The sequence below is a fragment of the Citrus clementina genome, unplaced genomic scaffold (assembly GCF_000493195.1).
Source record: "Citrus clementina cultivar Clemenules unplaced genomic scaffold, Citrus_clementina_v1.0 scaffold_2, whole genome shotgun sequence".
Taxonomy (NCBI): Eukaryota; Viridiplantae; Streptophyta; class Magnoliopsida; order Sapindales; family Rutaceae; genus Citrus; species Citrus x clementina.
In genome coordinates, this window is record NW_006262688.1 from 33074168 (window position 1) to 33087479 (window position 13312).

The window sequence follows — 13312 nt, forward strand, 5'->3', positions numbered from 1 at the left end:
ACCAAAACCTCCCCTATTCTCATTCGTCAATGGCGTGTGCAACCAAACTAGGTTCAACTGTTCCCAACTTCGCTTTGGCAGCCTGGAAATTTCGGCTCCCGTCCCGCACAAAATAATTTTATCCTTCGTAAAACTAGAATCCTACTCGCTTGTCAGCGCGTGCATACAAATCCCATGCCAAGTCAAAGTCAATTTGGGCATCTAAAATAATTACTTAATGTTAATTTGGGCGATCTAAAAATAATTATGTCATTGATAAGTTAATAAAGATCTTATGAAATGAAAAAGAAAAATTATAATTCCAGAAAGAGTGATGTGTGTTACACATATATCTAAAGTTTAAACTCTAAACAATAATATTCTCGAATTTATGAATATTTGTGCCGCAAAATCAACCATAGATTTTGTGAAGAGTTTAGAGGTTGTAATACTAATAAACACTCGCGTCAAAGTCGAGTAGAGTCTGCTTCTTTTTTCTTTTCTTTTCTTTTATTTTTCTCTAACTAATTTTTGGAATTGTACGTCGAAGTCTACTGTCTTTCCATAAACAAAAGAAGGAATCCTACCCTCTATTCACTTTCCCTCCCAGATTATTATTTTAACCCAAAGAAAAAGTCCTTAACCTGCGCACCCTCCTCCGGCTTATTAACTAATCCCCATTTAAACGTGCGCCAAGAGAAGGGTCCGCATCCCTCAATGAACAATCTCGCATACTCGAAATTTTATCACTCGTTCTTGTCGTGGATGCGATTTTGACTGTTTGGATCCCAGAGTTGGAAGATTCTACACAGGGAATTACATCTTCGAACGAGTTCGGAGAAATTAGGTCTCTCTTTTTTTTTTTTTTTTTTAAACGGTGATGTTGATGGCGGATAATGCCTGGCTTTACGGCGAGGCGTCGGGCGCTGATGAGTTCGCTGATGACCAGGGTTTGTCGATCGACATGGACACGTTGCTAGGCATTCTTGAAGAGGAGAAACAGCCTGATCGTGTGAAGGTAGGGTTTTTGAACCGAAGAATTTGATCCAAACGATTCGTTTGCTGTTTAGAATAGGGAATTCAGTTTGTATTTTTTGTTACTTTTCCTGAATTCTGGAGAGTTGCAGAGTTAGGTCTAGTGAATTATGTACAATTTCATTGGAATTGAACTTTATTTAGTTGTTGCGTCTGTTAATATCTGTAAGTTGATTTTAGTACTTCTCTCTGAATTTAAGATAAAGAAACACAGTGAATTGTGTAGCAAGCAAAGTTGCATGTTGAAGGAGTGAACATCTTCTGTTTTACAAATTTTTTTATTTACAGTATGATTTCTATAGGAATCAGTTGGGTGTACGAAGTAAGTGAAGCAAGAAACAGAAAACTGTAAAAGGAAAAAAAAAATTCAGTTGGGCACACTTGCAAAATAATGTTATACAAGATGAATGCTGTCATTCAGAATTTTAGGGAATGTTTGTCATGCAGTATCAATTGATTCAGATGACTTGGTCTCTGGTGCTGTAGACATTCAGTTATATATATGTATATATCCCTGAACACTCATATTAAAAGCATTTATCTAACTATCATTAGTATAAAAGAGAGAACATTTATCTTTCTTCTTACAATGTTACAATGCACTTATTTTTCCTCTCTGGTGCGGGAAGGTTTGTGTATCCTAACGTTATTGTTTTAACTTGATTAGTTTGTGACATTAAAATGGGAATTCATTCTGGATTCTGAACCTGTTGTATCAAATTGCAGAGTAGTCCAGGAGATTTGTCGTTAAGGAATTTGTCTCAAGATGAGTCGGTCCAAGATGTGGGCAGTCACAGTAACTTGCAGCTCCAAAGTGGTAAATAAATTATCAGGAATGTTTTTGCTTTATTCCTTATTGATTATGATATATATAATGTCCTATTCCTTACAAAAGATGAAAAAAATGGATGTTTATCTGAGGTGTTTATTGGAGATTGAATGGAATATCAGATGCTCAAATTTCTCATGTTGGACTTTTCTATTCTTGGTTCGTTGTTCAGGATTCAAGGGTGATATGAGAGATATTGCAACTTACCCTCTATATGGCTTAGAAATTTCAGGTGCTGAAAGTGGGGGTTTAGGTGATTCTAGTAGCCAGCTGGAACCCACTGAACAGAAGTGCTCTCCTTTGCAAACTTGCTCTGCAAGCTTTAGTGATTGGTTCAATCAAAATTCTGGGACATGCTGCCCAGAAAGTGGTGGAATATCCCAATTTGAGACACCTGGTTGCAGTACAGCCTCTAGTTTTTCTGAAGGAGATGGCTATCATTTTTTGGATCACAGAAATACTTTAGATTTTGGTGTACTGGGGGCTAAAGCTGGAATTCGGTTTGGGCATGTGGGGAGCCATATTGATTCCCGATGTAAGTAAGCTTTTTACCTTGTACATTTCAGAGTTTTGGTTTTGGGCATTTTAAGCTTTCTTCATGCATGCATATAAGAAAGTTTGTGCTATAATGATTTTTATGTTTTTCTGACAGCTGTAGATGCTTCGCCCAGCTCTATCACAGAGAATTTTGATGAAAGATATGGACATTATGGTGCTTCAATAGGAAATAGGTTGGGATCCTCAGTACCAGAAGGTAACCTATGTACCTATGTAGATGTACCTTACACAGATGCTGAGGTGTCTTCACATAATGTGGCTTCAACTGATTCTACCATCTGTCATGGTTCTGAAATAATTAGTGATGATGACTATTATTCAGCCATGCCTTGTTACATCAATACTGGTGATACAATTTTTGGTGATCTAAGTAGTTTCAATTTCCAACATCTTCTTAGTAGTGAAGAGACAGCAACTAAACCCAAGGATGAAGAAGGTGAGTTTACAACTGAGAATGCATGCTCTAGTAGTGGATTGGTTTTAAATGCTCAAGGTGGACCAGGTAAAGGATCCATGTTGAAGGTGCCGGCAATAGATTATCTTGATGCAAAGAGACAGTGTGAAGAGAGTAAGAACGGTCTACCAATCTATGGAAATTCCCTATCAAATATCACACTTGGTGATGGAAAGCGATCTGCACAGCCATGTACCTATTCTCATTCTCATTCTTCAAGAACAAAGCAGATGGTTTTTGCAAAGGACAAAGGGAATGATGATTTATTCCCCTGTTGGAGCACAGTGAGTGATTCTGTTGAACCAATTGATGAAGCTGTCAGTAGAAATTCTTCCTACCATGATGGTTGCAATTCTTTTCCTTTCAAAGACTCCGGGCAGTCATTTATTGGTTTATCACCATCTTTATTGAGTCAGAATCAGGTGGTTCACGCTAAGGAGGAGCATGAAGACTTGATTCTTGAATCCAAGAGAGCTCGATTTTGTCAAGAAATCTGTGATGGCAGTTCTTCTAGGTCTCCCATTGATGGCAGGCATTTAAGTCTGAATTTAAATGGCTCGAGGCAGTATTTTCCATATGCTCAGCCATCCACGTTAAACAAGAAAGAATTAGATGGTGTGAAGGAAGACATGGAGGCTGAAATTAAAACTAGGAGTATGGCTTCTCATTTGTTAAAATTGAGCCCAGAATCAATTCAGAGCAATTCATCAGATTGCAAATCTCATGTTGATGATGAACCTGATATATGTATTCTTGAAGACATCAGTCAACCAGCACGCTCAAATCAATCTCTAGTACTTGGAAAAACTTTGAGTATGAATCGATCTGCATGCTCAAATCATTCGGTTGCACTTGGAAAGCCAGTTGTTACATCACAACACTCTTCATATAGTGACTACCCAGGTTACCCTGGAGTGCCTCTCACAGGATTAGGAGGCATGAAGTCCAAGGCACCTGATGAGCGATTAATTTTGCAAGTTGCTATGCAGGTTAGTGCAGCTGGAATTATGCTTTTCCTTGCCTTTGGTAATTTACAAAATATACTGTTCTTATGGAATGTACCACGTGCCTGGCTCTGTTTTTGTCTCTTTGCGTTGAGAGGGAGAGATTAAGTGTGGCTTCTTGTTTCTTTTTTTCCCCTTCTCTGTTTATTCTTGTTTTACTCTACATTTTTCCCCTTTATTGTGCGGTAAAGATGGTTTACTAAGTTTTCTGTTTCCATCTCTTTATCAGCTGCCATGGTTGAGTTTTATATGGAAGCTTATAGTGGGGAACTCTAATTTCTTCCCTCTCTTTTTGCTATGTTTAAAAGAACTTGCTATGTTTCTGAAAAAGCTGTGAATGAGCTTAGCATTTTCAAATATGTCAATTTGCATTTGTTAACAAAGGGCCCCCTTTGCATTTGGGTGTTGATTTGGGTATTGAGCAATGGAAACTTTTTGAGAGTTTGTTTTCTGAAGCAATAATCGATAATCCTCGTTTTCGCTCTCATGATTGCTATATAATTGCAATTATTGTGGTGTTTTTGTGAAAGTTTATCTGGAAGATGTTGTTTGTAACTGAAATTTGCATCGCAGGGTATTTCTCAGCCAAATGCTGAAGCTAGTGCTCCTGATGGTGTTCTTGCAGTGCCTCTTTTGAGACATCAGGTTTGAGGTTTTTCCTTTTCATCAAAAAGTTTGGGTCAGGGATATTTGAGAATAATTATCTACAGTGAAGAGTTTGCCTCCTAAATATGAATATAGACAATTTGAGAAAAATAATTTAATTGGCTACTACTGGTAATCTTAGGTGATGATAACATTGATGCAAGATCTCTGATATAACAGCATTTTAATGAAGTGCATGAACATGTGGAAGGGTCTCGGACATAACCGAACTTTAATGAAATGAACAAACATGTGCAAGGTCTCTGGTATAATGACCCTGAATGTATTTATTTTTGTTTTGAAAAAGGAAAATAGGTTTGTATAAGTGGAACAGCTCACTTTTTTATGCTAATATAGGAATTGGGATTGAGGGGAGAAGGGACTTTTAAGTGCAAACTATGAGATCCAAGGTTCAGTGTTGCTGGTTATGATGATTCCGATAAATTGGTGTCTGAATAATTGACATTAAATAATCAATTTATTTATTGTAGCTGGTATGTGTCTCTTATCAATTTTTTATTTCTCTCTTTGGGACAGCGAATTGCTTTGTCATGGATGGTCCAAAAGGAGACATCTAGCTTGCACTGTTCAGGAGGGATTCTTGCAGATGATCAGGTTTATTGCTTATAGTCTTTACTTGTGATGACCACCTGATAGTAGATTACCGTTGAAATGTGCTTGGCGTTCTTCAGTTTTAATATTCTCCTTTTCAGGGTCTTGGAAAAACAATATCAACCATTGCACTTATTCTTAAGGAAAGGCCCCCATCTTTTAGAACAGAGGATGATAATAAACGCCAGTTGGAAACTCTAAATTTGGATGAAGAAGACAACGGCATTCAGGTTAATGGCCTTGATCTTGTGAAGCAAGAATCCGATTACTGTCGGGTTGTTCCAAATGGAAGTTCAGCAAAAAGCTTCAATTTTGTAGAGCAGGCAAAGGGAAGGCCAGCTGCTGGAACCCTTGTTGTCTGTCCTACAAGTGTGTTGCGTCAATGGGCTGAGGAGTTGCGCAATAAGGTAACAAGCAAAGGGAGTCTCTCGGTTCTGGTATACCATGGAAGCAATCGAACTAAGGATCCATGTGAGCTGGCCAAGTTCGATGTTGTTATTACAACATATTCAATTGTCAGCATGGAGGTCCCTAAGCAGCCCCTTGGCGACAAAGAAGACGAAGAGGAGAAAATGAAGATAGAAGGCGAGGATCTTCCACCAATGTATTGCTCATCTAGCAAGAAAAGAAAATACCCGCCTAGTTCTGATAGAAAGGGTTCAAAGCAAAAGAAGGGACCAGATGGTTTGCTGCTTGACATTGTTGCTGGACCTCTTGCAAAGGTGGGATGGTTTAGGGTTGTCTTGGATGAGGCCCAGAGCATAAAGAATCACAGAACTCAAGTTGCTAGGGCGTGTTGGGGTCTTCGTGCTAAACGCCGGTGGTGCTTGTCGGGGACTCCTATTCAGAATGCAATTGACGATCTTTATAGTTATTTTAGATTTCTCAGATATGACCCTTTTGCTGTCTACAAGTCATTCTGTTCTATGATAAAGGTCCCAATTTCTAAGAACCCAGTTAAAGGTTACAAAAAGCTACAAGCTGTCTTGAAAACAATTATGCTACGTCGAACCAAAGGTGAGGATTGTCTTCTGTGTTAATTTTGTTTGTCTTTAGATAGGGTTGCAAATTTAGTGTTTTGGCTGTTCATAGGGTGATGATCCTTAAGAGTCAGCAATATGTATTTGATATAACCTTTATTCTGTTAGAGCCGTCTTTGCTATCACGATATCGTACAATTATTGGATGCCTTGAGTTCTCATTGTCTGTTGCCTGTGAATTGTAATCGTTAAATGGTTCGCTCTATTCTTTTGATGTTGCATTTTTTAATTAGTTTCTTCCTCACAAATCATTGGGGGTCATTGATAATTTAGGGAATATCTTTAATAGTTCATTTTGTGGTCGACATACATTTTTCTCTTTATTGGCTAACCAATCACTGATGTATAAGTAAGAGTCATGGAATTGGATTGGGTAAAATACTGAAGGAAGGTAAAAGAGTTGCCTGTACCTGAATAGTTTTAGCTTCTTTCTGCAGTTGTATGGAAATTCGTAGTTCACTAAGCATTCATTTTCCTTTTTTTTCTTTTTGTTCCTGTTCGTTTAAAATTTTCTAGGGTAGAACTGATTTGAAACGTTTGACATTTTGTATGCTATTTGAGGACTGTTAATTTTCAATGCATTACGTGTTCAATTATCTAAATAATTCCGGTTTGATGTGTAACTCACTGCTTGAAGAATTGCTGCAAGGCTTGTGTTATTGTGAAATTCACTGCGATGACTGATTGTTATCTTATCTTCAGGCACTCTTCTTGACGGGGAACCAATTATTAACCTGCCGCCAAAGGTAATAATGCTTAAACAGGTAGACTTTACAGATGAGGAACGTGATTTTTATAGCCAGCTAGAGATTAATTCACGTGATCAGTTCAAGGTATGGTTTTACTGAAAGTGGTTTCCAGTTTTTTTCCCCACTGAAATCATTTTCATGCAGTTAGTGTATGTTTAGTTGTTTTTGGTAATTCTTTGAATCTCTGGATCAGGAATACGCAGCTGCTGGAACTGTGAAGCAAAATTATGTCAACATTTTATTGATGCTTTTGCGTCTTCGACAAGCCTGTGATCACCCTCTTCTTGTCAAGGGTTTTGATTCAAATTCTTTGTTGAGATCATCAGTTGAGATGGCAAAGAAGCTTCCTCAGGAAAGGCAAATGTATCTTCTGAATTGTTTAGAAGCTTCTTTGGCAATTTGTGGCATCTGCAATGTATGTGGTTATTTAGTTTTTCATATTTAGTCTCAGATTTGTTTTGTGGAGTTACTTATTCTTTTGAACATATGTTTGGTATTAATTTGGATCATTTATTTATTTTTCTGTAGGATCCCCCTGAAGATGCTGTTGTGTCAATCTGTGGTCATGTTTTCTGTAATCAATGCATTTGCGAACGTCTTACTGCTGATGATAACCAATGCCCGACTAGGAATTGCAAAATTCGACTCAGTCTGTCTTCAGTGTTCTCTAAAGCTACACTAAACAATTCTCTTTCACAGCGGCAGTCTGGGCAGGAGATTCCAACTGATTATTCTGATTCCAAACTTGTTGAGGCACCTTCTTGTGAGGGGGTCTGGTATAATTCCTCCAAAATTAAGGCGGCTCTTGAGGTTCTTCAGTCACTGGCTAAACCAAGGGGGAATACAGTAACGAATCATTCTTTACGGCATTCATTCAATGGAAGCATATGCTGCCCTGGAGATTCAAATGATCTTCATGGAGGAGATACACTTGATAATATCTCTGATAAGAACGAAAAGATCGCTGCAAAATGTTCGATTGATTCAATTAAGTTAGGTGGGGAGAAAGCAATAGTATTTTCCCAGTGGACAAAGATGTTGGATTTGCTTGAAGCTTCTCTTAAAGATTCTTCCATTCAGTACAGAAGACTTGATGGGACAATGTCAGTTTTTGCCAGAGATAAAGCCGTAAAGGATTTCAACACCCTCCCAGAGGTTTGTGTTTTTGATGACCTGGATATTCTATTCTCATTATTCTTTGTTATGCGATGTTCAGAGCATTTTTATCCACTTATATTGGTATTCCATCTGAATTTACTTCCCATATTTGATCCTTTTGCGAGTAGGTCTCGGTTATGATTATGTCTTTGAAAGCTGCCAGTCTTGGACTGAACATGGTTGCTGCCTGCCATGTTCTGCTTCTGGATCTTTGGTGGAACCCAACCACTGAAGACCAAGCAATTGATAGAGCACATCGAATCGGGCAGACTCGTCCCGTTTCAGTTTTGCGATTAACAGTGAAAAATACAGTTGAAGATCGAATTTTGGCTCTACAGGTACAGTTGTTTTTTTTTTCAAAGTTTTCTTATAGTTCATGTTGTCTTTTGTTTTAAATAAAAAAATTAAATGAGAGGATGTTTAAGCTATATGCATTAGGTATGCCAGATAAATTGGTTGCTTATCTTATGGATTCATTCTAAGAGACAAATTTTGGTGCTTGTGAGTAGAAGCTGAGATTTGAGGAATTTGGGTTACTCCTCCGACCTTATCCTTAGATGATGACGTTAGCTTATGGGTGAAGTATTTTAGCAAGTATGAAGACATTTTTTTTCTCAGTTAATTCAGGTTTAATGATGATTTAGTTAACACTCATTAGTTAGTATCTGTCATGAAATATATTTTTGGATAGCCTTGGACAGGGCAGAGAGGCATTAATTTGGGATCAGATGAATGCTTGCTGTCTCAGTGAAAATCTTTTGTGAGAAGGGTTAAATGACATACTTTGTGTAAGATTGAATTAGAATTCATTTTTGTGGTATTGTATTTTCACGTTCATCAAAGAATGGGCCGTCCATTTCCATTGCTTGCATAGTACTTGTAAATATTCATATATCTGAAATATCCATGGTGGGGCTCAAGCGTAGAAATTTTTACCGGCTCAGCCTAGATTAAATTGTTGGTGGTTAGCTGGTTGTTTGTTAATGAGAAATGCTTTCGTTCTTTGCAGCAAAAGAAGAGAGAGATGGTTGCATCTGCATTTGGAGAGGATGAAACCGGTGGTCAACAGACTCGCCTTACAGTGGACGACTTAAATTACCTGTTTATGGTGTGATTAAGACGTTCACTAGGTTTGTTGGTACCATTTTGCTAACCCATATACAGTTGGTAGGTTCTTTCTTGAGCAGCTGCAGAGCTGCAGCTCTTAATTGACTCATAGCCTCAGTAAATTTCCTAAAGTAGCAGCAGAAAGAAGCTCTTATCATATAAGAAGGTTGTGTGGATAGTCGCCAAAGAATTCACGTGATATTTTTTTTTCTCCCTCCCCCCTCCCCCCGCCCCCAACAATTGATCTCTCTCGTCCTCGTATATCTTCCATTAGGTTGTATAGCACGTGGAGGTCATTAGTATACAGCCAGTAAAGGTACCGATGGTTTTTTTTTTCCCTCCCCCTTTTTCTTTAAGTGTAAATGATATAGGGTTTCTTTCATTTTTGTCCATTTGGTTTTGTTTTAATTTTCATTTGTTATTTTCGTTTCCAGATACTGAGGTTTCAATACAAATGCAGAATTTAATATTTTAGTGCATGACTCTGCGTCTCTGCCTAACACGAGCAAGTAAACTCAAAGAAGATGTTAATTAGGGCGGCTATTCACGAGTTCAATGATTTGATCATTCGACAAATTGTTTTATTGGGAAATGGACCAAATTAAATATGTAATTAGGGGAAAGATGCTTAGTTTTGGATAATGGTTACATTGCCTTTTGGTTTGGGCGAGGAAAAAATTAAAAAAAAAATGATGATATAAATTGCCAACGGTGATATCATCCATATAAAGTCTGCTTGTTCACAGTTTTGGACTTTTGGTGATACTCTTTGGGATAATATTATTCTCTATCGTAAGTATGTGAATCACGTTTTCTTTTGGGATAATATTAGTGCAGATGTGTATACGTTTGGGATCACTAATATGACAGTAAATATGTGGGGTCGAGCCTTTCATTACTCAAAATGAATGAAAGTCTCGGTTGGACCTTTGCCGTTTGGGGACGACAATCACAATTCAGATTCACAGGCGCGGAGTTGTCACATTATGAAAACAGGTCAGCGTCAAGAACGAATCACAGAAAATCTTTCCGCTGACTGCGGTTACAAAAATTTGATCATCTGACACTGTTCAGAGTAAAATGTTTCAACCAGAAAAATCCACCACTCCGTAATAATTACGGATTCAGACGAGGTTCAATCCTTCTATTTTTTTTTTTTGAATAAATTTATAAATTAAAATTTGAAAAAATAATAAAAAAATTTCAATCCCTAATTCTATATTAATAATAAAAAATTTTAAAATTATAATATTAATTTTTTTAAAGTGTTAATTAATCAAAATAGTAAAAATTCAGTACTGAAAAATAATTTTTTATACTTGTATTTGCTTCATTTATTATTTATTATTTTATTTAATATTTATTTTTTTAATTCATTATTGATTATTAATTTATTTTAAATTTACGATAATTTAAAAAAATAATAATAAATGAAAGTCCAAGTTCGGCTTAAGCCCAGCCCAAACTTACAATGGGCCCAACCCAACCCCTCACACTTCTACTCTAATGTACTTGTGCCTGAGATTGGAAAAGCGCTGTCCAAGCCTGCATTTTGCTACCCCTAGTATTAACTAACAGGGTAAAAACTCGTTTAGTCCTTATATTTTGAAGTTAGTGCATGTTTAGTCCTTATATTTTTAAAAATACCTCAAACCATCCCTACCATTAAATTATTGACACTTTTGCCATTATCTTTTGTTTCTTTTAACTTATTTTTATAATATTGCCCTATTATAAAAATTTTTTAGACATTATTAAAAAGAAAAAAATAACCCTATTATAATAATATTTTTAGACATTATTAAAAAGAAAAAAATAAATTACCAGTTTAACACCAAAATATATATATATATATAAAATTTTGTGGAACACACTTTTGAGTTAAAATATTAATTTTTCTAAAAAAATTGATAATGTAATTTTTTACGATATTAATTTTTTAGACATACGTGAGCTTCCACAAAAATTAATATATACCTTTTTTGTTTTTATTTTATATTTGAGTTTAATTTGATAATTTAATTTTTTATTAATATCCAAAAAAGAAATATTATTGTAAAAATGTAATATTGTAAAAGCAAGTTAAAAATAATAAAAAATAATGACATAAGCGTCAATATTTAGTAGCAGTGACGTTTTGAGGTGTTTTAAAAAATACAGGGACTAAATGGACACTAACCTCATAATATAGGGACTAAATAAGCTTTTACCCTAACTAACACGACATAAATAATATACGCAACAATTTATTTACGAATATGAGCACACCCAAATTGGGAGCTGTTTATCAAGCACAACCTATGAAGCTCACTATCCAGTCTCAAGGCATCCTGTTGAGAGTTTACAACCTAAAATGTCTGCTGCCCAGTCTTAACTCTAGCACAAAGTGGAGACCGACCCTAGTTTCAATATGCTTCTCAAGTCTCTGAACACAAATCTAGAGGAATGGTCCAAAACCCACAAAGATGGAATCTATAAGTCAAATAAAATTCTACACACCACAAAATTAATGAATCATTTTATCATAAACTATTCTCTCTCACTGAGGTTTCAATCAAACAGAGCAATTTCTCAAAATTAAAGGGTCATGATAAGTTACAGCATGAGTAACTTACAGCCCAGCAATTTTGTGAAAGTATGGGTAGCAAAAGTAGAGTCTAACACCCTCTAAATAGCTGGGCTGCAAGTGACTAACTTAGCAAAAGCCAAAATTAAACGGCATCTTAAGTATCATTTTCCATTCATGACATGGCATGACATGACATGACATCCAAACATTTGTAAACAAACTTTTTTCTTCAACAATAGCCAAGTAAACGTACTAACAATACAAGAAACCGACATGGTAAAATCAAACCAAAGCACCTAATTGCACCTACCATTCAACCAAGACAGAATATCATTGCGAACAATTTCAATATTCTCATCAGTCTCACCAAACAGCAACGAATGCAGCATCCCGTCATAAATCTTTATTGTCTTGTCCGAACTCCTTGCCTCTTCATATAACGCTTGGCTCACACTTGGATCAGTAACAACATCAGCATTCCCGTGTAACACAATAAACGGAATACTCACATCATATAATCTTTCACTCAAATAATCAGTCACCCTCAGTAACTCAACAACAGTACCTAATCTAGGCTTCCCTCTGTATCTGTGCGGATTAAGATCAGCAATAATCTTTTTCTCTTCAACCTTAATAGACTTTGACAAAAGATCTTGAGTGGGTACAATTGGCAAGGTGGGAAAGAATCTTGCAATCAAGGAAAGAATTTGAGGAATTGGCCATCTGGGTTTCACTTTGTCAGAGATTTTACACATGGGGGCAACCAAGATCGCTCCATCAAAACCATTAGGGTCAGCAAAATGAATCAAAAGACAAATAGCACCACCCATTGACTCACCGTATAAAAAACAAGGCAACCCATTAAAGCTCGGATCTTGTTTAACAGAGTTAAAGTAAGACAAACAATCTTGAACTACAAGATCAACATTAGGCACATAAGCTTTTAAACCCTGTGATTTGCCATGACCTTCAATGTCAAGAGCGAAACAAGCAAAACCCATTTGGGCAAGAAAGACAGAAATGCCTTGGAAAGTCCAGCTTATGTCATTACCATATCCGTGGACCATACAGAGGATGCCGCGTGGAGGGGTGTTGATGGGTAGCCAAGACCTGGTGAACAGAGTGAGACCTCTTGGTGAAGTGTGGTATGATTGTGTTGATCTGATACCCTGCTGATTGTAGTACTCTTCCTCTGGAGTATTTCCCCAATAATGGAGTGTTTTTAGGAGTTTTTGTTCCTGTTCCTCCATTGTTGGACGAGAGACTACCAGACTCTAGTCTTTAGAGATAGTGGGATTGGTATTATTTATTAATTATATTCAGGTTTCTTTATTATATTCGGGTTTCTTTTGCTTTGTTTTCGTTCGTCGAGACTGGAAACTTGCTGGTGATTATTTCCTCCAGTTTTTGACAGATGTCTGATTAGAAAGACTTGGGTTTAGTGGGGTTGGATTGGGCCGGGCCTAGTTTTTGAAGTCATAGTGGAGCTTGAAGCACCCGTCTAAAGTTTCTGTAAATCCCATCTTTCGATATTTTTACTATTATAACCTTAATTAAAAATTTCGTTAAAAAA

General features: G+C 36.7%; 2 protein-coding genes across 6 annotated transcripts; one reads left to right on the forward strand and one right to left on the reverse strand.

Annotated features, from left to right (window-relative positions):
* Positions 1–514: 514 nt before the first annotated feature.
* On the forward strand, positions 515–9920 carry LOC18053320 (helicase-like transcription factor CHR28). Of its 5 annotated transcripts, XM_006449220.2 has the most exons (13): positions 516–997; positions 1741–1831; positions 2016–2378; positions 2496–3844; positions 4433–4504; positions 5042–5119; positions 5218–6133; positions 6859–6989; positions 7099–7320; positions 7434–8060; positions 8192–8401; positions 9073–9486; positions 9605–9920. In XM_006449220.2, the coding sequence occupies exons 1-12, from the start codon at positions 860–862 to the stop codon at positions 9175–9177; spliced, it is 4302 nt and encodes a 1433-aa protein (XP_006449283.1). In that variant the 5' UTR covers positions 516–859; the 3' UTR covers positions 9178–9486; positions 9605–9920. The 5 variants fall into 5 exon arrangements, with proteins under 5 accessions (XP_024047448.1, XP_006449283.1, XP_024047449.1 ...); XM_024191680.1 differs by lacking the exon at positions 9605–9920 and having other exon boundaries at positions 515–997; positions 2502–3844; positions 9073–9391; XM_024191681.1 differs by lacking the exon at positions 9605–9920 and having other exon boundaries at positions 2067–2378; positions 9073–9391.
* Positions 9921–11758: 1838 nt separating this feature from the next.
* On the reverse strand, positions 11759–13062 carry LOC18053321 (caffeoylshikimate esterase). The gene has a single exon (XM_024191471.1). The coding sequence runs from the start codon at positions 12987–12989 to the stop codon at positions 12036–12038; it is 954 nt and encodes a 317-aa protein (XP_024047239.1). The 5' UTR covers positions 12990–13062; the 3' UTR covers positions 11759–12035.
* Positions 13063–13312: the final 250 nt, after the last annotated feature.